Below are 21,462 nucleotides of genomic sequence, written 5' to 3'. Positions count from 1 at the left end.
TTACGAGATAACAGAGACGTCCCTGATAAAACATTCTTGTCAAACTCAATACTGAATGAATTTTCGCGTTCTTTAGCTTCCTGAAAAGCTAAAATGATTTCATATAACTTTGTAGTTGAAAGTTTTTCATGATTTATTCATTTGAACCTCTGAAAGTAACTGTCAAGACGTCGGACTGACAGAAGTCCATTGTCTTTGTTCTGCTCCAGAACCTTCGTAGTTGTGTTTGGTATTTTTTAGTTATCTGGAGATTCCTTGCATGAAATTGCAAATTTTTTTATTCTGTGAAAAGATAAGATCTAGACCTACAACTTTCATGTTTTGAGTTTTCAATAAATCATTATCTTTGTTTATCAAAAATATCAATTTTTGTTGCTGACGATTATTTGAAGTTTTAATTCCTTTGACAATAGTTTATGTCATTTCGTAAATTCAAAAATTTGTAGAGGATTATAGAAAACTCAGAAAATTTCGATTCTTAATGTTTTGAAAAGGTCTGAATCTGACCTTCATTTTGTTAGTTGTGAGTTTTCGCAAACTTCAACGTTTGAAGGGTCGAAAATTCCTTCGTACAATCTGTCCGTGAAAACCGACAGTCTGTTTTGGACTTATTTAGCAGTCCCGGTTTCGAGTCCGTGAAACGGACATTCATGCTCCGAATCTGGTGTTTCCGGATTCGTTGAAAAGTTGTACGAGTCACGCACAACTTTCATTTGGACCGCTTCTGTCGAAATACAATGCTCGGGTCCCAAAAACCCGTTTCTCAAAGTTCTGTCCAGACTCTATCGTTTAAGCTTTCACATGCGTTTGGATCTTGAATCGTGGATCGGTGTGTACCGAGTCCACACCATACCATTGCATAGAACTTGTTTTACTGGACTAATCTTCAGCAAAACCTGCAATAACTAAACCTAACATGAACTTTCAAGGAAGCAATCCAGGAGAATAAGACCGACTTAAATTTTAAGGGAATCTCATTAAAAAAAAAAACAGACTACAACAAAAATCCACCCTTGATGAATATCAAAACTTCAAGATAATTATCAGAACAATAAAGTTCAAAGTTCAACATACAGACCCTGATCTTTATTCATAATCCCTAATAAAGTGCCAAACTCAACATCTCTAGCATAGCTGCCGACAAGTATAAAACTTGTGATCCGCCAATCTCAATGGACATTATGATAAGAATCAATAATTGCATCAGCCAGATAATCGCACTTGGATAAAGATAATCCTGCCAAGGATATCCTTCCATCTTTGGTCATATACACGTGCCACTTATTAGTCATGTTGTCACTCTGATCAATCCGAGAAAACCAATGTCAGATAGATGACAGACAGGTGAATTAGAAGAGCTTGTCATTTCCAGCATATGCAAGCTGGTCCTGAAAATCTGTCCTTGTAGCCAGCTTTCAGTAGTATAATGGATGGCCAAGAACCATGTAATTAGGGATTTAATAGTCCCAGAGATTTCATATATATATATATATATATATATATATATATATATATATATATATATATATATATATATATATATATACATATTTCAGTCATGTATCATTTTATCTATTGATGCAAAAACAATGTTGAGTTGATTTTACCTGATTTTTGTTCAATCCCGTAAAGGAGAACATGCCAATTTGTTTAAGAACGAACGACCAATCCTTCCCACTTTTATCCTTTTCCATGAGGCTGTCATAAAGTCTCTGTCGCACATTCTTTATTCGTCCAGCCATGAGTTGCATTTCGTCTTTCCATTCATTGAACAAAGTTGGATCTCCAACAATGTTGGCAACAATTCGAGCCCCATGAACAGGAGGATTTGAATACATCGGCCTTGCAAGCCTTTTCAATTGACTCTTCACCCTGTGCACAAAGGAGAATGAGAGAAAAGAAGTGCATGTAATCAGCTAATATCTGGGTACAGCATCCTTTTAGTCCAGATTATCCAAACTCTTATATTCAAAGCTACCTAAAGTTTCCTGTTCTGGTAAAAATACTCTTTTAGGCTTTGATTCAATGTGGTAACATTCCTCTCCAAGGACATAAATCTCCAGGCTTGAGATGATATCATTTGTTTGGTCACATCATGGTCAAGGTTGTCCCTGCCCATGAAACTAATCTAGGTCTAAACCACACTGAAAAGTCATCAGAATAGAGAAACAAAGCAAGGCATCATGCCTGCAGCATCTTACAGCCAAAACCAATGGTAGGCTTTACATCTGCTTCCATGAGAAACTTTGTTAACTGTAGCCTTTCTTGTGCTCACAATAACAATTTTGCAAAAATAGCCAGATAAAAGGCTCTAGAGAGGTTATGAACTGATTCTGCCATCTCAACACTAACAATCAAACCGTTTTATGAGGCTCCAATCATGATCTCAGGTAATTCACATAAGAACTGCATATTCAGTTACAGCAAGACCATACAATGCAGTATTTACCATGTCCAAGCCATCTAAAATTCTGCACCTTATCAACATGGGTCTCATAGAGATTTAGACTGTGTGCGCTAAGAACATATGCATCACACATAATTAGGGGTGCACAATGAACCGAGTTGCTTGAGCTTGTTTATTTATAAAGCAAGCTAAGCTCATGTCAAACATAAGCTTGATTAGATAAACGAGACAGAGCTCAAACTGGTCTTGTTTATTTATAAAACAAGCCAAGCTCATGTAAAACATAAGCTTGATTAGATAAACAAGACCGCGCTCAAACACCAGTTTAAGCTCGTTAAGGGATGATTAAACTCATTTAGTAAGTATATGTAAAGCACTGTTTGACATGTCACGAAATGTTGAAGTTGAGGTTATTTAAGGTCATGGGTTTGAAACCAGGCCCCTCTCCTTCAACATTATATATATATATATATATATATATATATATATATATATATATATATATATCAAGCTTGAGCACTCAATCCCAAGCTCAGTTCAAATGGTTTGAAAACTCATCGGGTCAACTCATTGACTGGGTTGACTCGGCCCAGATCGCCCATCCATTAGGTCAAAAACCATGTTGGACTTGATATAAGCAAGGACTCGCCCTGACTTGTCCGAGACTCGGTTCACTCGGCCGAGTCACAAGTCATTAAAAAACTCAGTGAGTTTTGATGATTTTTTATAAAACAAAATCAGGCGAGTTTTCCAAATGACTCACTTGACTCGGTCGAGTCACGAGTCACTCATGACTCGGCCGAGTCAAAAAATGAAAAAGTTAAAAACAAGTTACAAAAGTCATAACACCTGTTTTTTAGTTTAAACTTTAAAGACTTAAAGTTTTTAAAAGTTAAACATTTAAACTTAAAAGTTAAAACTTAAAGTAAAACTTAAAAATTAAAAAAACTTAAAATGGGGAACATGAAACCCGATTTAGGTTTCCTGTTCTTCTTTGAGTTCTCTCCCTTTCTTCATCCCTTGTTTCCCAACGATGACAAGGCAGCTGACCAACGGCAGCAGATCGTCGATCCGGTAGACCGACGAATCCGTTGAGTTCCCCTCTCTCTCTCTCTCTCTGAAACGTGAATCGAGAGGAGAAGGCTCTCTCCCTCTTTCTGGGAAATGTGAGCCCAAAAGGAACTAGGTGAGCTTCTATGAAATGCCCAAAATGCATGGTATTGTTTCCCATCCACCCCCCATAGGGAAACGATTTTTGTGATACCATTTCCTTTCCCACCTTGTGCAAATGTTTCATCTCGTCTCTATTTTTCTTCTTTTTGAGTTTTTGATTTGATTCTTCGGAGATGGTGTGTTATTTTTTGTTCTTGTTTTGTTTTTTGTTTTCCGTTGAGGCTGGGAAGAGGAAGCGATTGAGGTTTGGCATGGTAAGAGCAAGGAGACATGCCAAAGAGTTTGATGTTTGTGCATTATATTTCATTGGATGGGCAGCAAGTGCAAGTCTTGCCCTGACATGATTGCTATATCTGACTCCAGCTTCCCATTGATTTGAAAATTATTTCTCAAATTCTTGAATAGAAGCATTTGGAAAAATTTGTCTCAAACTTCCATTTGGATTGAAACTGTTTGTCAAATCCATAATCTAGAACTCATGTTGGATTGAAGCATTCAGAGAAATAAGTATACACTTTTGTGCTTCGGTTCTACTAAATTGTTCTTGAGTTTCCTCTAAGCTTTTAAGGTAACAGCTTTTGAAAACCGGTGCCTAGTTTCATAATCAAATGCCCATTCTTTTCAGGCAGTTTGGTATGACCTCATAGGGTGGCCATTTAACATAAGATGTTGATCTTTATTGTGTTTGTGATAAGAGAATTTATGCTTTTGTGCTTGCTTACTGTCAATAGCTGAATAATTACTCCCTTAGGCCCAGTTTAAGACATCAAGAGAGTTGAATGGTGGAGATGATAAGGTAGACCCAGACATGGATTCTACAAAATAGCAAGTGCTCCTACCCCTATAATCGAGCCATCTTCTGAGCATATTAATCCTTCCAATTCAAATTCACCAATGGAAGATAACTAGCAATGTGGAGTTTGGCCTTGTGATTTTGTTAATACTAATCACTTAAAATTTAATGTTTAAATTTTAAACATGAGAATTGTGTGATCATGATTTGTGATGAAACTTGAAATCCAAAGTGCAAACTCTTAAGACTTAAATTTACATTAAGGTTTATATTTTCTAATGTTTGGATGGAAGAATTGAACTATTGGAGTTTATTCTCTAATTTTTAATTGTTTAATATTTTAATTATGTTCAGATGAATAATTGAATGAATTCTAATGTATGATGATGTAATTGACCATGAAGTTGATAATCTAGTAGCATTTAGAAGTGAACAATTAGAATTGTTGTGATTTGTTAAATTTGCAACTTGAAACTTGAAAATAAAAGTATGCAGCTGAAAAGTGAAATATATGATGAAGTGTGGACTGTGGACTATGGTGTGTAGATTATGGAAGTTTAGACTTTAGTTGTTGGCACTTGGCATGTTGCAGTCATTTACAGGTACACACTATAATTGTAGTTGTTTAATACTAAAATTTACTAGTCAATTTCAATTTGTTGAAAATTTACTAGTTCAATGCTTTGTTTTATTTTAATTCATTGATATTGTTAAGATGCTTACATGAACTATGTTACTATAATCTATACTTTATAGCTGGAGACACTAGTTTAGTTGTTCGGTATTTCAAATTTTTATTAGTAAATGTCTAGATGTAGCTTAATTGTAACTTAGCATGATGTTATTTGATTTATTTAGTATTTTTAGAAGAAATCATGTCATTTTCTAGCTTTTTTTGTATTTACTTGATTAATATTACATTATTTTTCTTCAATATCAAAAGTTGACATGACCCAACCGAGTCACCGAGTTGACCCAGCCGAGTCACAAGTCACTGATGGACGAGCCGATTCCCGACTCACCGAGTTTTCGAACCATACTTCAACTTCAAGCCAAGCTCCAGCCTGGGTTTGTAAGTTTTGAGCTGAGCTCGAACAACCCAGGCTTGGGCACGCTTAGCTCCGCTGCAGCCTACACATAATCTGTACATAGGCAGTGGATACATACAAACACATGTTTGTGTTTGTATCTGCATTAAAGACAAGAAAAATGGTTTTGATTGCTTCACCTTGCTGCTGCATCGGAGGAAGAGCATACAACATTTATTGCTCCTATTCTTTCGGCATATAGGCCCAAGTTTTTGCTGTATGACTGAGCAACCAGAAGTTCCAAACCCCGAGCTACAAACAATCTTACAGAAGAGGCATCTGCGTCGAGGCTTCCACTAGCAAATCCCTACAGATATTTGTAATTCAGGATCATCATTATACCCTAAACCTCCAAATGTTGAATCTCTAATAGCTAACTTACCTGGTATGCAACATCAAAGAATGGGATGTGATTCTTTTCTTGGATTACATCAGCAATGATCTCCCACTGTTCAGGAGTTGGATCAATGCCAGTTGGGTTGTGAGCACAACCATGAAGAAGCACGAATGACCCATCAGGTGCAGCCTGAAGGAGAAAAAACCAAAAGTGACATCATCAGCAATCAAATTATGGTTTAGGATAGATCCAACACCATCCTCTCAATGAAAAATAAGTCAATGTATGTAAATGCTGGTAAAGAAAGGCCAAATATATGTACAATGGTAAGGGAAAAAGATCTTTTCACCAACCTCTTTCAGGATGATTCGTTGATCATCATTCTTAGTTTTTCAACTTTTTTTATGAGAATTTTGATTTCAAAATAATTGATACTTAGCTGAGTTAACCATAAACCATGTGCTAGCTTGAACACAACAATTTTGACATTTCCATCTCACCTTGATATCTGCAATCATACCATCAAAATCTAACCCAACTGTTTTGGGATCATAATATCGGTATTCAGACCAAGGAACTCTAGCATCATTGAAAATGTTTTTGTGGTTGCCTGTTCAGAAAAAGAAAAAAATATTTATAAGCATGGAAACAAGCTGCACAAATTAAAAAGTCAATGGCAATGCATACCCCAAGTTGGAGAAGATATTAGTGCTTTTGCATCAGGAAAATATCGTTGTATGAATGCTGCAGCCAATCGAAGAGAACCTGTCCCTGAAAGGCCTTGTACTGTTGCAACCTGCAACAGCACTTACATATCAAAGATGCATTCCTTTTGATTTGTACTTCTTTTGTGTCAAATTTTTAGATAAGCTCCAAATTATGTATATCAATGCATACTCTTCCTTGCTGGATGGCAGCATTGTCTGCACCTAACAACAATTCTGCAGTGACTTTGTTGAATGAGGCCAAACCTTCGATTGGAAGATACTGCAGATCCAGTATACTTTAGCAAATCACAAAGCAACTATAATTGAAATGATGATGTGATGGATTTTGTATGACAAAAGTCCATACATACCTCTTTATTTTCCCCTCTCTCCAGCATGAGATTCTCTGCCTTCAAATGGGTGGAAAAGCAAAAGGAAATTATGCTAATGGCCATCAATACTATCTTCCTTAGTTAAAAAAAAAAGGATGACTCTGTGTGTGTTTTATGCAAAAAAAAAAAAAAGAGGCTTCTATATTTTTGGGGTCATTCTTCTTTGTAATTTTGATAAAAAGCACAAGCTAGAGTATCAGGCGTAAATAATGACCTTTTTAACAACATTAAGAACATAGGATTGAAGTTCTTCAGTTCGATAAGCTCCAACACCAAGGTTAAGCTTCACATCACTTGTGTCTGTTTTGAATGCTTCAGAAACTCCAAGAATGGGATCTGGTGGGGCCATTGTGACCCCCTCAAATCGAGAAACTTTAACTGCAACTGTCATTGTTATTCTGCCAGAAGGCTGGGGAAAAAGGTTAAAAGTTCATAAGTCATTCATGGTAAGTTGGTAATACTTGAGACAAACAATAGTCTCATCGCAAGGATCTACAAAGAGGGGCCAAGCAAACTTTAATATGATATGGCCACAATTAACAAGAACCCTTTCTCTCACAAAACTGTAACACAGAAATATATCACAAAATGCATGCTCCATTCAATTGTTTATTTTAATTCATCTTAAAAATGCTTTCAGACAGCGATTTCAAAAACTGCATAAAGTTAAAGACTCTTGTAAGTGAAACGAAACTTATTGTCATGAAGAAGAGCACATTTCTCTGAAGAATTTTCTTAATATCTGAGTTTCCATATTTAAGGCACATATGCATGCTCCTCTACATAATTATTGAGAAAAGATAAAAGAACATTCTCTTATCATATACAAAGGCTAGAAGAATACTGACCAAAGGTCACGTGTGTTATGTTGCTGCCAATAGGGCAGACATATCCACATCCAACCACATCCAACCCTTCTCCTTTTCACTTGGTCAGGGCTTGAACTCAGAATGGATCAACCTTGATTCTTCTGGATAAAGACAAGATTTAGATCCATCATGCTACGTTTGAAGACCTGTCATCTTCATTTCCATCAAGCATGTTATCCATCATCTTCTCCTTCAGCTTCTTTAAAATTAAAATGATCCTACTTTCTTTCACATGCATAACAGTACTAAACCTCTTGTTTCTACTTCTTGAAACCCTAGCCATAACTTTTGAATAACTTCCTTTCCTAATTTCCTCTCTGCATACCGTTAATCATGTATTTCTATAAAGACGCTAGAGAACAACCATATAAGCCAGGATGCTGCAATGGTGCTGCGTCCCAATGCTACAGCGGTTTGTGATTCCGTGTCTTCGTTATGACTCCTACTTGTGTACATTATTTCACTTTATTATTAGCGGAAATGCCGATAGAGATCCACTTTCCTCTTCCCTCTTTTTACTTTTGCAAAGTTGCATAACCCATGAATCAAGATATCTTCCCATCAGAAAGACCAACAAGACAATGAATAAAACTAGAAACAGATTAGCAAAAGAGTCAAGTAACGAATTTGTTTCTATTTTCCTTCTTCTACAGAGGGATGCAATTGGAAGCTCAATGCATCTAGACCACCCTCCCTTCATATTTTTCATCCACAACATATTGAGAGCTCTTAGCAGGGGATATCAATAAAACAGATCACCAGTAGTGGTGTATGGATGTACCCAATTATCCAAAAAATGCATGATAAGATCGTCTATTTCAACGCACAAATCAACAAAACATCCCAGCTAATGAATTTTTGTGGATAAGCAGGATAGGCTATGCCATCAAGTCACAAAGCAGAACATTTATCCCACTTTTCTGGATAAGTGGATGGATCCAAAACCAAGTATATAATACCCATTGAAATAAGAGAAAGAAAAGTCATCACAAAAACACCCACAAACAAATAAACCACAAATAGATAAACAAAAACTATGCAAAAATAAATCAAAGGGACTGTTGAACCAAATTAGCATGATTGTATAGTTGAATTTTACCAGCATCTTTCTAAGGCCGATTGATTTTGTTTTTCCGAAAGCGTGGCGCCCCAGTGTCGCCCACGACGCCTTCGTTGTCTGCAAGATATAAACGATCAAACGAGTCTGAGAATTAGAATACCAACATAAAAAAAATCGATTCTACAAAGTGGGAATCAACCCTTGAGCTCTCACGAACAGCCATTGATGACGATGGTGGCGCGGAGGCCGTAGCGAGCATCGAAGACGCCATTCTTTCTCCAGAAACAACAAGAACCTAATCTGAAATCACAAACCATTTCACGATCAGAGAAAGCGAAATTCAACAAGAGAGTGGATTCGATCAACTTCGATAGGGAACCTCGTGTGATTTTAGCAATCGATTCGGTTCGTGGGAGCAGAAACGATGATGGAACTCACCGCGGGAGCAGAGGAGAAGGAGGGAGATCGGCAGAGAGTGTTGGTGGGGTCACAGGGAGCGGATTAAAAATAGGAGGAAGCGATCACAAGCGATGATCTCCATGAGGGAGGATCGAAAACGAGATACTCGTGGCGAGCGGACAAGCCAGTAAATCGTCAGCCGTCCATTTATAAAATGGACGGCAATGATTGGTTTTTTGTGCTTTGGGAACTTTTCTTTGTGGGTTCTGAAAATCGATGAAGCATCTTTACGGTCAAGCCCTTGAATGGGCGGTGAGAATCTTGAAATAATGATTTTACATTTCTTGCATTTTATTGAAAATATCGTCTGAACTAAATAAATTAAAATATTACATAGAAACATATACATTTCTTTTCTCCGAAGTGTAGTCAATAAAACTGAAATATTGTGATCAATGTGTGATATTTAAAAAAAAATTATCATCGTGATATCTTAAATATGTCGCGATATTTTGACCTTTGAAATGGGTGATAAATATCACGCTTTTTTGGTGATATTTTCGAATACCTAACGATATTTGCCATACCGGTACGTAGGTGATGCCAACATGTTGCGAGGTGCAACTAAACCACAATTTCTAGCCGTTCATCTCGGAGATGAATGGTGGCGTTATTACTGAAACGGGCTATTACGAACGGCTGGTGGAGCTTGTGGGGATGTCAAATGACTGAACGGCACCGGTTTGGGTTTGATATCCAAATGAACCAATAGAAACAGTGGATTCGAACCCAATAAAATCCGAAACCCAGGTTGATAATTGGATCTGGATCTGGATCTGGATCTGGGTAAGTGGTAAGGGCTTTCCCCAACTTAAATTGAAGACCATGCTTCTGTTTTGATTGTGATCCAGACACAGTTATGGTGGATCCAATTTATCCAACTCTATGATACCCATGTTTGGATTGAGTCCGATTCATCTAAAACCAGCCTTGGGTAGACGCCTAGTACTCAGTGACGGGTGGGGAGCTAGGTGGATGAAAGAATGAATATGGATGAGAGGAGATTTTAAGGCCAGTTTCTAAGCAAGATAAATTCTTACAGTAAAAGAAAATTTAGCCCATTATATGTTTTGGTATGATAATTTTTTAAATGAAATTTTTTCACTTGTTTGTGTAGCATGCTAAAAAAATAAAATGAAAATATTAAAAAAATGAGAAAGAGAATGGGGCTCAAATTAGGTCAATATATAAATTTAAACTGTAAAAATCATATTATGATCGTTAACAGCAGAAAATCTGAACACAATCAATGAATAGACAAAAAAAGTGTTAATTCAATCGAGACAAGCTTGTGCTCCATTCGATTAAAAAGACAAGCATAAGTCCATCTCCGCCTCCATCCTGCACGGGTTTTGATTTTAACCTTCATCCCCGTTTCATGTCCTCCATCCCGATCCGAAAGGAACGATGCAGACGGGCCTCGTTTTTCCCCGATCCACAAAGGGTCAATCCGGATGGACCGGTTTCATCAAATCAATAATAGCACGTCTTCAAGGATGGATCCCCCACTTGCCAGCCTTGTGGAAGTCCATAACCATAGCTAATCATGGGGATGAATGGTAGTTGCACTTGGCACTAGATTTTGCAGGTCAGTTCTGATCTTTGAATCTCAAAGTCTTGATGTTGGTCCTTATAGTCGGATCCATGGATGTTGTTAGGTATCAATTGTCAATGAGGCTCCACAAAGAAATGTGCCCACCAGTCTTAGTTATATGTCATGAATGCCGTGGATCTGACCCGGTTTGAACCGGAACAACCCGGTGTGAGCACAAATTTTAAACTACATACTCAGGTATTATCTAGCTAGTTTTACAGAAGCCCGATCCAGGTAACATGTAGGTCGGGTTTGAGATATGATTTTTCTTGGATATATAGCTGACTAGACCCGGCTCATCTAAGAATTTTTTATGTATTTTAAATAAATAAATTATATAGAGAGAAGAGTGCAACAGTGGACACAAACGTGGCACATTCAATTGCACGAAAATTTTTTGTGCCACTGCCGCATTCACTGTTACTCTCTTCTGATCTGCATGTTTCTATGTGTGTGTGTGTGCATATGTATGCGTGTGCAATACGAGTGAGTGGCATAACAACGAGGTGGTAAGGTCCTCTGCCAAGCTTAAGGCCCAGGTTCGAATTCCTCTGCCACATGAGGCTTAAGAGATATCTGGAAAGGGTTTGTCTAACCCCATCTTGTCGAAACAGAGAGTGAATGGCATACAAAATCATGTAAAAAATAATAACGGCAGTCTAAACTTTTTTAAACAGTACCCTATCTTCAAGAAGAAGGATTAGGTACAATGGGATTGCATTGCTGAACTTGATCACCTGCCAGTTGAGTGTGTTGCACCTGATCACCCACTACGATCAGGTGCAATAGAACATTAAAGTGTGCAATTAAATTGCACCTCATCTGCCTTCTAACTTCAGCAACATTTGTAACTGTCACTTAAACCCATTTTTTTGCATGCAATCCGACAACTTGCATCAATCCATATGCCCGTGATTGGGATAAACCACCACGTTGGTGGTGGTTACCCACGATGTGGGTAACGCTTCCTCTCTGGAAGATGCTCCTTCTGTTAAACCTGCACAAATAAGGGGGAACGGTTACACAACCGTTCCCATTTTGTGTCTATAAAAAGGGGGTTTCATGAGCAACCCCATACAAAACAATATACAGAAAATTAGTGAAAAACAAAAAAGGAATAGAGGTTTGTGATCTTACCTTCCATCCGGTGAGGGAAAAGGATCGATCTTGCTCACCGACTGCATCCAGTTGCCTGCGCTTGTGGAGGGCAGCAGTCCGACTGAGGAGAGAAGCCCCCTGCTCCAGCCACCATCACCATCGGATCCGGTTCTCCGATAGCCGCCTCAGGTATGCTCTCCACCGCCTTCTCTCTGTTTTCTGTTTGTGCACAAGCGGACCAACCCAACAATGGGTTATAGGCCCACACCCCGCTTTCGCTGCGAGTTCAATGGCCTTTTTTTGCGATAGAGCTTTTCCGGCAAAGCGTAGTCATCGTGGGGCGACGTTGCAAGCTGACGACAGTAGGTCACCGTGGGGCGACATGGTGTCGCCGGCAGTCAACGACTGTCGCCATAGGGCGACAGAGTAAAATAAATAAATAAATCATGCTCGGGTCCTTTACCTGTAGCCGTTGGGCTGCGGGGTTTTCTTCTCGCTGACCGCCTGCAGGACACCATGGATGCGTCATCGAGAGGAGGCAACTTTCGTTGGTTGCTTTCTCCACCGTCGATCGTCTGGCGTCACGCGGCATCCAGGGCGACAAAACCCTTTTTTTTGGCATCCTTTCTTCTGTCGAGCGACAGGTTTGTCGGAGATGTGTCGACGGCGGGGCTTCGGTGTGAGTCACCGGCAGGTGACGTGGATCACCGACGAACCAAGAGGGTAAATCCTCAGATTTTCTAAAAAAAAAACAGAAAACCCTCGAGTTTTCTGTTCTTTTTTTGTTTTTGATCGGGTGGAACCAAATCAGGTCTAATATCGGTTCAGACCCGATTCCGGTTCATACCAGGCCCAACCCGGATTAAGTCAAACTGGGTTTGGCCCAAATCCGGTTAACCCCGGGTCAGTACCGGGTCTGACCCGAATCCAGTTAATTTCGGGTCCGACCCGGATCCTGTTCAAACTGGGCCCGATCCGGATCTAGTTCAAACCTGGTCAGAACCCGGATCCAGTTCATATCGGGTTTGACCTGGATCCAGTTACAACCGGGTCCGACCCGGATCCAGTTTGAACTGGTTTTGACCCGGATACAGTAATGTCCAGGCACTATTTGGCCTGAACCGGATCAGGGACTGATTCGGCCCCTTCTGGGATTGGTTCAGAGCCATTTTTGATCGGTTCCTTCCAGTTTCTCACCGGTTCTGAGATGCTAAAACTCTGTTTTCTTAAATATAAGAAAATACAGGGATTTTGGCATACGGTTATAGGGTTTTATGAACTTTTGTTTATACTTAACACCGGTTCATAAGGTTTAGAACCAGTTTGAACCCTTGGATAACTGGTTTGGGGCTATTTCAAATCGGTTCAGAATGCTCTCAGACCGGTTCCTGCTTGAGGACCCAGGGTTTTATCCATTTAAGCTTGGCTTGGGTTATTGTTCATGCATTTATTTATAATTATGCATGCGTGAATGATTGTTTAAATATTGGCATTAAGGATAGCTAGATGACTTAGTGAATTCATGTCACCAAAGTGATTGAATACACGTATGTTGTCAAAAAAAATAAATTATACTTTCATATAGTTTTAGCCAATATTCTTGTTGTACTTAGATTCATGAAACGATAAACGATCCAAAGGTAGTTTTATTGTGTTTGAAATTTAAGTAGGGTAAAATAAGGTAAATGTGTTGAGATACATCACACATGCGTATCTAAAGGTACCTTGTGTCGATGGTCTAACTTCACAAGAACCTTAGTTTTACCGAATATGGTCAGTAGGCGAAGTGGTTTCGCGTGTCGGAGTTCTTACCAAAGTAGGACTCCGATGACCCCTTCACTCACCTAAAAATAAGCATATTAAGAGTCTTTATTCTTTTGCTTTTTCCATTAAAGTTTTAGTCTCGTATGAATGCTTCTTGATACGTGTTTCTTGTCATGCAGTTTCTAGTTCTGTGATTTTAGATGGCTCTAGCTCTATACCTTTTTTTGATGGATCTAACTTTAGTGATTAGAAAGAAATTGTTCTTTTACATTAGGGTATATGGATTTAGATCTGGCCCTAAGGATAGATGAACTCACTGCCCTCACTGATCAAAGCATTGCTGATCAAAAGATTACTTTTAAGAAGTGGGAGTGCTCGAATATGCTTAGTTTGTTGCTTTTACAATCTAAAGTAGCTAAAAATATTCGCAATGATATCCCACAATGCAGAACAGTGAGGAAATTTTTGAATGCCATTGAGGCACAGTTTGTGAGTTCAAATAAGGCCAGAGCCAGTACTTTAATGTCAAAGCTTATAACTATGAAATATTCTGAAGGGGAAAATATTTGGCAGCACATTTTGGAAATGAGGAACATAGCGTCTCAGCTGAATGACATAAAGCTCACCATCTCTGATTCTTTCCTAGTGCATTTAGTTCTAACGTCCTTACCCTTGGAATACGAACCTTTCAAAATCTCTTACAACACACATAATGATGAATGAATATTTAATAAACTTATGTCCAAGTGTGTTGAAGAAGAAGAGATGTTGAAAGGGAAGAAGGTGCAAAGTGCACATATGGCTTCTCATGCATCCAAGGTAGGACCAAGGAAAAAATCATTTAAGAGAAATGTTAGAAAGAAGTCAACTCAGAATAAGTCATCCCAAAGCAAACAATCTGACTCTACTCCCATAAAGTGCTTCTTTTGCAAGAAGAAGAGACATAGGAAGACATATTGCATAAAGTACAAGAAGTGGTTGAAAAAGAAAGGTAATTTATCATTTATTTCTCATGAATGTAATTTATTATAAATTCCTGAAAATAGCTGGTGGATTGATTCTGGTGCTACTGTTCATATTTCCAACTGTCTATAGTTGTTCTTGAGCAGAAGGGAACCAACAATGCATGAGAAGAGCATCTATTCAGAAAAGAAGATGTGTTCACATGTGAAGGGTGTTGAAACCTGCAAGATTTCTATAGATACAGGCATAGTTTTAGATCTTCATGATGTCTTTTAGATTCCATCGTATAGTAGAAACTTAATTTCAATTTCGAAATTGGATAAATTTGGATATTGTTTTAAGTTTAAAAATTCCAAATTGTTCATTTATAGAAATTCAATTGAAATTAGTTCTGCATCAGTTTATAATGGTTTGTATAGATTAAATGTAAAGATCCAAACTCAGGAGTCCCTGACTTCTGAATACGCATTGGTTGAAAATAAACGTAGCTTGATAAATGATAAATCTTACATGCTTTGGCATCGAAGTTTGGGTCATATCTCTGAAAAGAGAATAAAGAGACTCGTAAATGAAGAGATCTTAAAATCTCTAGATTTTACCGACAATGACCCATGTGTTGATTGCATAAAGGCTAAGCATACAAACACATATAAAGAGGGTGCCAAACGCAGTAATGAGATATTAGAGATAGTCCATACGGATGTATGCAGACCGTTTATCCCCTGTTACATAGGCGAAAAATATTTTGTCACATTTATTGATGACTATTCACGGTATATGTATCTCTACTTGTTTTTTGAAAAATCTGATGTTTTTTAAATGTTTAAAGAATTTAAGAAAGAAGTAGAGAAACAAACCGATAAAGTTATTAAAATAGTCAGGTCTAATAGAGGTAGCGAATATTATGGTAGGTTTACTGAGATGTGGTAAAGGGAATGACCATTAGCGTGTTTTCTCAAAAAGGAACGCATTGTGCCTCAATATACCATGCATGTTAGTGCCTATCAGAATGGTGTAGCTGAAAGAAGAAATTGTACGCATAAAGAAATGGTCAGAGCCATGTTGAATTATTCAACACTTCTCATAAAAGTGTGGGGTGAAGCCTTAAGGACTGCTGTGCATATTTTAAATAAGGTACCTACAAAATCTGTGCCTAAAACTCCTTACGAGTTGTGGACAAGTAGGAAACCATCACTGTCTTATATGCACATATGGGGATGTCCTGCAGAGGCTAAGTTGTATAACCCCCACATTAAAGCCTTTGATCCAAGAACAACCAGTGGATATTTCATTGGTTATCCAGAAAGATCAAAAGGGTATAGGTTTTATTGCCCATCTCACTCACTACAGATTGTTGAAACGGATAAGGCAAAATTCCTAAAAGATGGTTCAGTAGGATTAAGTGTACTTCAAAGCTTTGGTTTTGAGGAAGTACAGGATCCAGTTTCGTCACCTATTAAGGAAAACATCGAAAGATATCACATTATTATTCCTAATGATGATGTGGTTGATCATTCGGTTGTTAATGCACAAATCCAAAGTGAACCTATTGTGGACAATGCGGAACAACACGAACAGGATGATCAAGTTTAATATGAGCTTAAAGAACGACATGTTTGGAGATCCACAAGGATTATGAGATCTGCTATACATCATGATTATGTAGTGTACCTTCAGGAGCCTGGTGATTTCATAGATGTGGATGATGACCCGTTGACTTTTATGAAAGTTGTAGAAAGCAAACAATCAACACATTGAATAGAAGCCATGAAAAAGAGTTAGACTCTATGGCTAAAAATCAAGTGTGGGATCTTGTCGAGTTACCTAAGGGAGTAAAGCTCGTTGGGTGTAAATGGGTCTTTAAGACCAAGAAGGACTCCAAAGGTAACATAGAGAAACATAAAGCAAGATTGGTTGCTAAAGGATTCACCCAGATGGAGGGCATTGACTATAATGATACATTTTTTTCTGTCTCAACTAAGGAGTCAATGAGGATAATTTTGGCTCTCGTAGCTCATTATGACTTAGAGCTACATCAGATGGATGTAAAAACAACGTTCCTCAACAGGGATCTGAATGAAGAGGTATACATGGAACAACCTCTTGGTTTCTCTGAAAATGATCGTCTGGTTTGCAAGCTCAACAAATCAATATATGAACTTAAACAAGCCTCCCGACAGTGGTATATTAAATTTTCTCAAGTCATTGTGACTTTCGGGTTTATAGAAAATATTATTGATCAATGTATATACCTTAAGGAAAGTGGGAGTAAGTTCATTATATTGATGTTGTATGTGGATGACATTTTACTTGCAACCAACGATATAAAGTTGCTTTCAGAGACAAAACAGTTTCTTTCATCACATTTTGATATGAAAGATATGGGTGAGGTTGCTTATGTTCTTGACATTGAGATCCGCCGAGACAGAGCAAAAGGTTTTTTAGGCCTCTCCCAAAGATTCTATATAGATAAAGTGTCAAAGCGATATGGGATGGAGAATTGTTCTCCTAGTTCTACACCTATATCAAAAGGTGACAAGTTGAGCCTAAAGGATTGTCCACAGAACGATATTGACAAAGCACAGATGAGTGCTTATCCATATGCATCGGTTGTTGGCAGCTTGCAGTACGCGCAGACATGTTCTTGACCAGATATTTCTTTTGCAGTAGGGGTGCTTGACAGATTTCAATCTAACCCAGGTTTACCCCATTGAAAGGTTGCCAAGAAAGTCTTACGGTACTTGCAAGGGACAAAAGACTATATGTTGACGTATCATAAAGTTGATCACCTTGAGGTCATTGGCTACTCAGATGCGTATTTAATAGGATGCCTTGATAGTAGAAAGTCTACTATTGGGTACATTTTTTTACTTGCTGGGGGCGCAATCTCTTGGAGGAGTGGAAAACAGACGACTACTGCTGCCCACACCATGGAGGCAGAATTCATAGCATTGTGCGAGACTACTTTGCAGGCTATATAGTTAAAGAACTTCATATCACAGTTAAAGGTGGTTGATTCCATTGGGAAGCCACTAAAAGTCTACTATGATAATGAAGCTGCGGTGTCATTTTCTAACAAGAACAAAAGTACTATGTCGTGCAAGCATATGGAATTGAAGTATTTTGTTGTTAAAGAAAGGACAAAGAATCATTTAGTGCATATTGTTAATATTGGTACCAAAGAGATGATCGTTGATCCTCTTACTAAAGGGCTAGCACCGGGATTATATTCCGAACATGTAATGAGGATGGGATTGTTAAACTCTTTTTGACATATGCATATAAATAAAGTGATCACTTTCAGATTTTGATTCTCATTATGGTTATTGTTAATCTCATAAGGATTAGAGATTCAACTCAGGATCTATAGAATAGATTATAAAGGCAAATTTATTCATCAAGTTATTCCCATAAGGTTTTTGGTTAAAAGGGTTTATCGTCAGAACAAGTGGAAGAATGTTGGGATAAACCACCATGTTGGTGGTGGTTAGCCACGATGTAGGTAACGCTCCCTCTCTAGAAGATGCTCCTTTCATTAAATCTGCACAAATAAGGGAGAATGGTTACACAAATGTTCCCATTTTGTGTCTATAAAAATGGGGTTTCATGAGCAACCCCATACAGAACAATATACAAAAAATTAGTGAAAAACAGAAAGGGAATAGAGGTTTGTGATCTTACCTTTCATCCGGTATTTTTCCATCCGGTGAGGGAACAGTGATCCTGCTCACCAACTGCATCCAGTTGCCTACGCTTGTGGAAGGCATCAATCCGACTGAGGAGAGAAGCCCCCCTGCTCCAGCCACCATCACCATCACCATCGGATCCGGTTCTCCGATGGCCGCCTCAGGTATGCTCTCCATCGCCTTCCCTCTATTTTATGTTTGTGCGCAGGCGGACCAACCCAACAAGATCAACACTCAAAATTTTGCCAATTTTGTGCAATTGTTCTTCAATTATGCAGTATGAAAGTTGGGGATATTCAACTTCAATGTGAGTCAATTTGGCTTATTGCAAAATTTTGTCAAACTTAGGCAGCTTGAGGGTGTATTTGATTGTGCAGGCAGAACTATGTAGAACAAATCTATCTGGACACTACTGATTGGGCATGGAGATGTCATAGACAAGAGTTTTTGTCCAAGGTTTTTTCACTTTTTTTTTGTCCCAGATGCCCCGAACACCACTGCTGTAAGAGGAATGGTGGAACACCTAAAAAATATCTCGTTGCATTGATGTTGTGTTCCAGGTGTCGCATATGCCTGCAGTTTGTGTTGGGTATGTGGGTTGTGGACAACATCGACCTGCGAACGCTGCTGTCCATGCATTCAAATGCCTCCTAAAGTTTGGAGTTAGGAGAGGATGAGGGAACAAGGGATGCGAGAAAGTTGATATCCAACAAGATAGATAAAGTGAACATCCCCTCATCGCAGTCTTTGGCTTAAATAGTTGGTTGTTTCTCTAAACCTTCAACCAACCAGAACCTAGATCATTAACATCCCTTCTCCTTATGATGAGAAGAGGAAGCAAAATTTCGATACTCACTTGTATGCAAGTTGGATTCAAGTGGCTTAAGGACTTTCTATGTAAAGGAACTCCTTACAGACAGAGGCTTAAAACAAATCCAATATTTTCTTTTAGTGTGTCTGTGGTCATCCTCAAGGGGGGTTGACGTAGTGGGGGTGGCCTTGGCTATCATGCAGGTGGTTAAGGTTCAAGCCCTGAGCCAATGCCTAACATAGGTCTTCGAGGTAAGGGTCCTAGCCACAAAGTTTACTTTTTTGGAGAATCAATCTATGATCTACTCGTTCGCAGAACCTTGGGTCTCTGTATAACTAAAAAAAAAGTTTTTGGTCATCCTTGATAAGGAACAAATAGGATACAAATTATTTGAGAAGTATAGGCCCTTGGTCAGTAGTGGGCATAGTTCTTTTGACTGGGAATAGGTAGATCATAGATTGATTCTCCAAAGAAGAAAACTTTGCGGCTAATTTTTAATGAAATTCCTTTTATTCTTGGGCTTTCATGAAAGATGGGTGCAATACATCCAAAGGTGCATTTGCTAGTGTAATTGACACACCTCCATGATCAAACACAATGTTTTGACCATCCTCATGCATTGGGATAATTTTGCAGTTGCTCGATTGCAACTTCCTATCCATTGCTGAACTCCCAATCCAAACCAAGTATCGGTGAAGGAGTTGAGAATATTGCCTGAGGAGTAGGCAACTGAGCTCATAACAGCGATATGGTTGCACTTTCAGGGAATTGTCGAGTTGTTGTGGCTGCATGAGAATGACCACAACCAATTGACAACAGTCGAATCTCTCAAGGTGACCTTGCGGGTCTGTCGCCTCAAGTGAGAATTCTTTCACCTATTCATCTGTGCAGTTCACCAATTGTACTACATTGTTGACTGCAGGTGCAAGTTGTTTCTTGTCCCAGTTTGTCTCACTGGATTGCTGATGAACATGAATAAAGAAAGATTCAACCTATGCCTCAGGATCTACACGACCCTCTGCAGGTCTCCTGTGGTTCTCTTTTGTGCACATGGTCATATCTCTGTCGCGTTCAGGAATGCACTCAATTGGTAGAGAGCTCGGCTCCTCTGCTATGCGCAATGGTACTTCCTCACTGGGACATAGTGGTGTTTTGCTTCGCATGCACAATACTGTAAGAGTCTTTGTTGTTGTCCTCTGGGTGGCAGCCATATGATGCGGGCTGGTTGAGCTACTATCCTGGCGAGACCTGCACCTGGTCTGTGGTATGTTGTTGGGGCATTGACAACGATGACACCAAAAAAGAAATCACCTTCGGTAGTTATTTTGTTGGTGGGATAGTTGACTACTTAATACAGTGTTGTAGAGACAAAGGCTTCCAAAGGTTGTTGTTGTAGGTGGCCTGCGGTAGAGATATGTGTGCAGAAAATGTGGACATATTGTAATACCATAAAATTTTAACCAAAAAATCTAAAATCTTTTTTCTCTTAAAATACAAGGTATCATCAATGGTATTGCCTTGACCAAATCAAGCTCTAAGGAGTCAATCTGCGTAAACACCGTCGTTTATTAGCTCTTTAGAACAACATTCGAGATAAGACAACCAACTGATAAAACTCGATTGTTTTAAAATCACAATGAAATAATTATTTTGAAACCGATTAAATATTATTAGTGAGTTACAAGTAGGTAAAAATGTTACCACCAAACCATAATAAATTCAATCAATGTATTTCATAAATTAATTATCTATGAGTCTAAATTAAATTAAATAAACAAATATAAAAATTCAAAATATCTCTCAGAGAACAATAGTTGGTTCGCATGGTACCCTCGCAATATCCAGCAACTGTTGTAGCTCAACTATTTGTATATGTTGATTTTAAAATATGGGGTTAGACTTCCAAAGTTTCAGTAGGAAAATACATCAATAAGACATATATACATAACACAAATCATACATGCACATGCAATTGATAATCATAAGCATTCAATCAAACAGTCAAATTTTGGGAACATGATATCCAAATATATTACAATTAAATATCACATAAGCAAGAGCATGCTTTAAACATAAATACAATTATGAACATGCATGCAATATTTGTAAAGTTTTCCTACTCAACTAATGCATTGTTATACTTTTTAACAACTCAATTTTTACACCAAAGAGCCTTATAACCCAGTCCAAACTACTCGAGGTATATTATTCAATGCATTTTAATTAAAACTGAGTGACTGTCTAAGCTAAACCCACTTGGG

At 38.4% G+C, this 21,462-nt stretch overlaps 1 protein-coding gene across 1 annotated transcript; it reads right to left on the bottom strand.

The window, feature by feature from the left end:
* Positions 1–998: 998 nt before the first annotated feature.
* LOC149838602 (aspartate aminotransferase P2, mitochondrial-like) lies at positions 999–9,387 on the bottom strand. Its single transcript, XM_090006685.1, has 12 exons — positions 9,265–9,387; positions 9,026–9,126; positions 8,866–8,943; positions 7,112–7,306; positions 6,877–6,915; positions 6,696–6,785; positions 6,486–6,594; positions 6,299–6,408; positions 5,844–5,987; positions 5,602–5,768; positions 1,608–1,872; positions 999–1,301 (listed from the first exon to the last, which is right to left on the bottom strand). The coding sequence occupies exons 2-12, from the start codon at positions 9,095–9,097 to the stop codon at positions 1,170–1,172; spliced, it is 1,401 nt and encodes a 466-aa protein (XP_089862811.1). The 5' UTR covers positions 9,098–9,126; positions 9,265–9,387; the 3' UTR covers positions 999–1,169.
* Positions 9,388–21,462: the final 12,075 nt, after the last annotated feature.

Source organism: Nuphar pumila, chromosome 5 (genome assembly GCF_984573655.1).
Source record: "Nuphar pumila chromosome 5, dmNupPumi1.hap1.1, whole genome shotgun sequence".
NCBI lineage: Eukaryota > Viridiplantae > Streptophyta > Magnoliopsida > Nymphaeales > Nymphaeaceae > Nuphar > Nuphar pumila.
The sequence above is the reverse complement of the archived record's forward strand: the minus strand, read 5'-3'. Positions and strand labels throughout refer to the sequence as shown.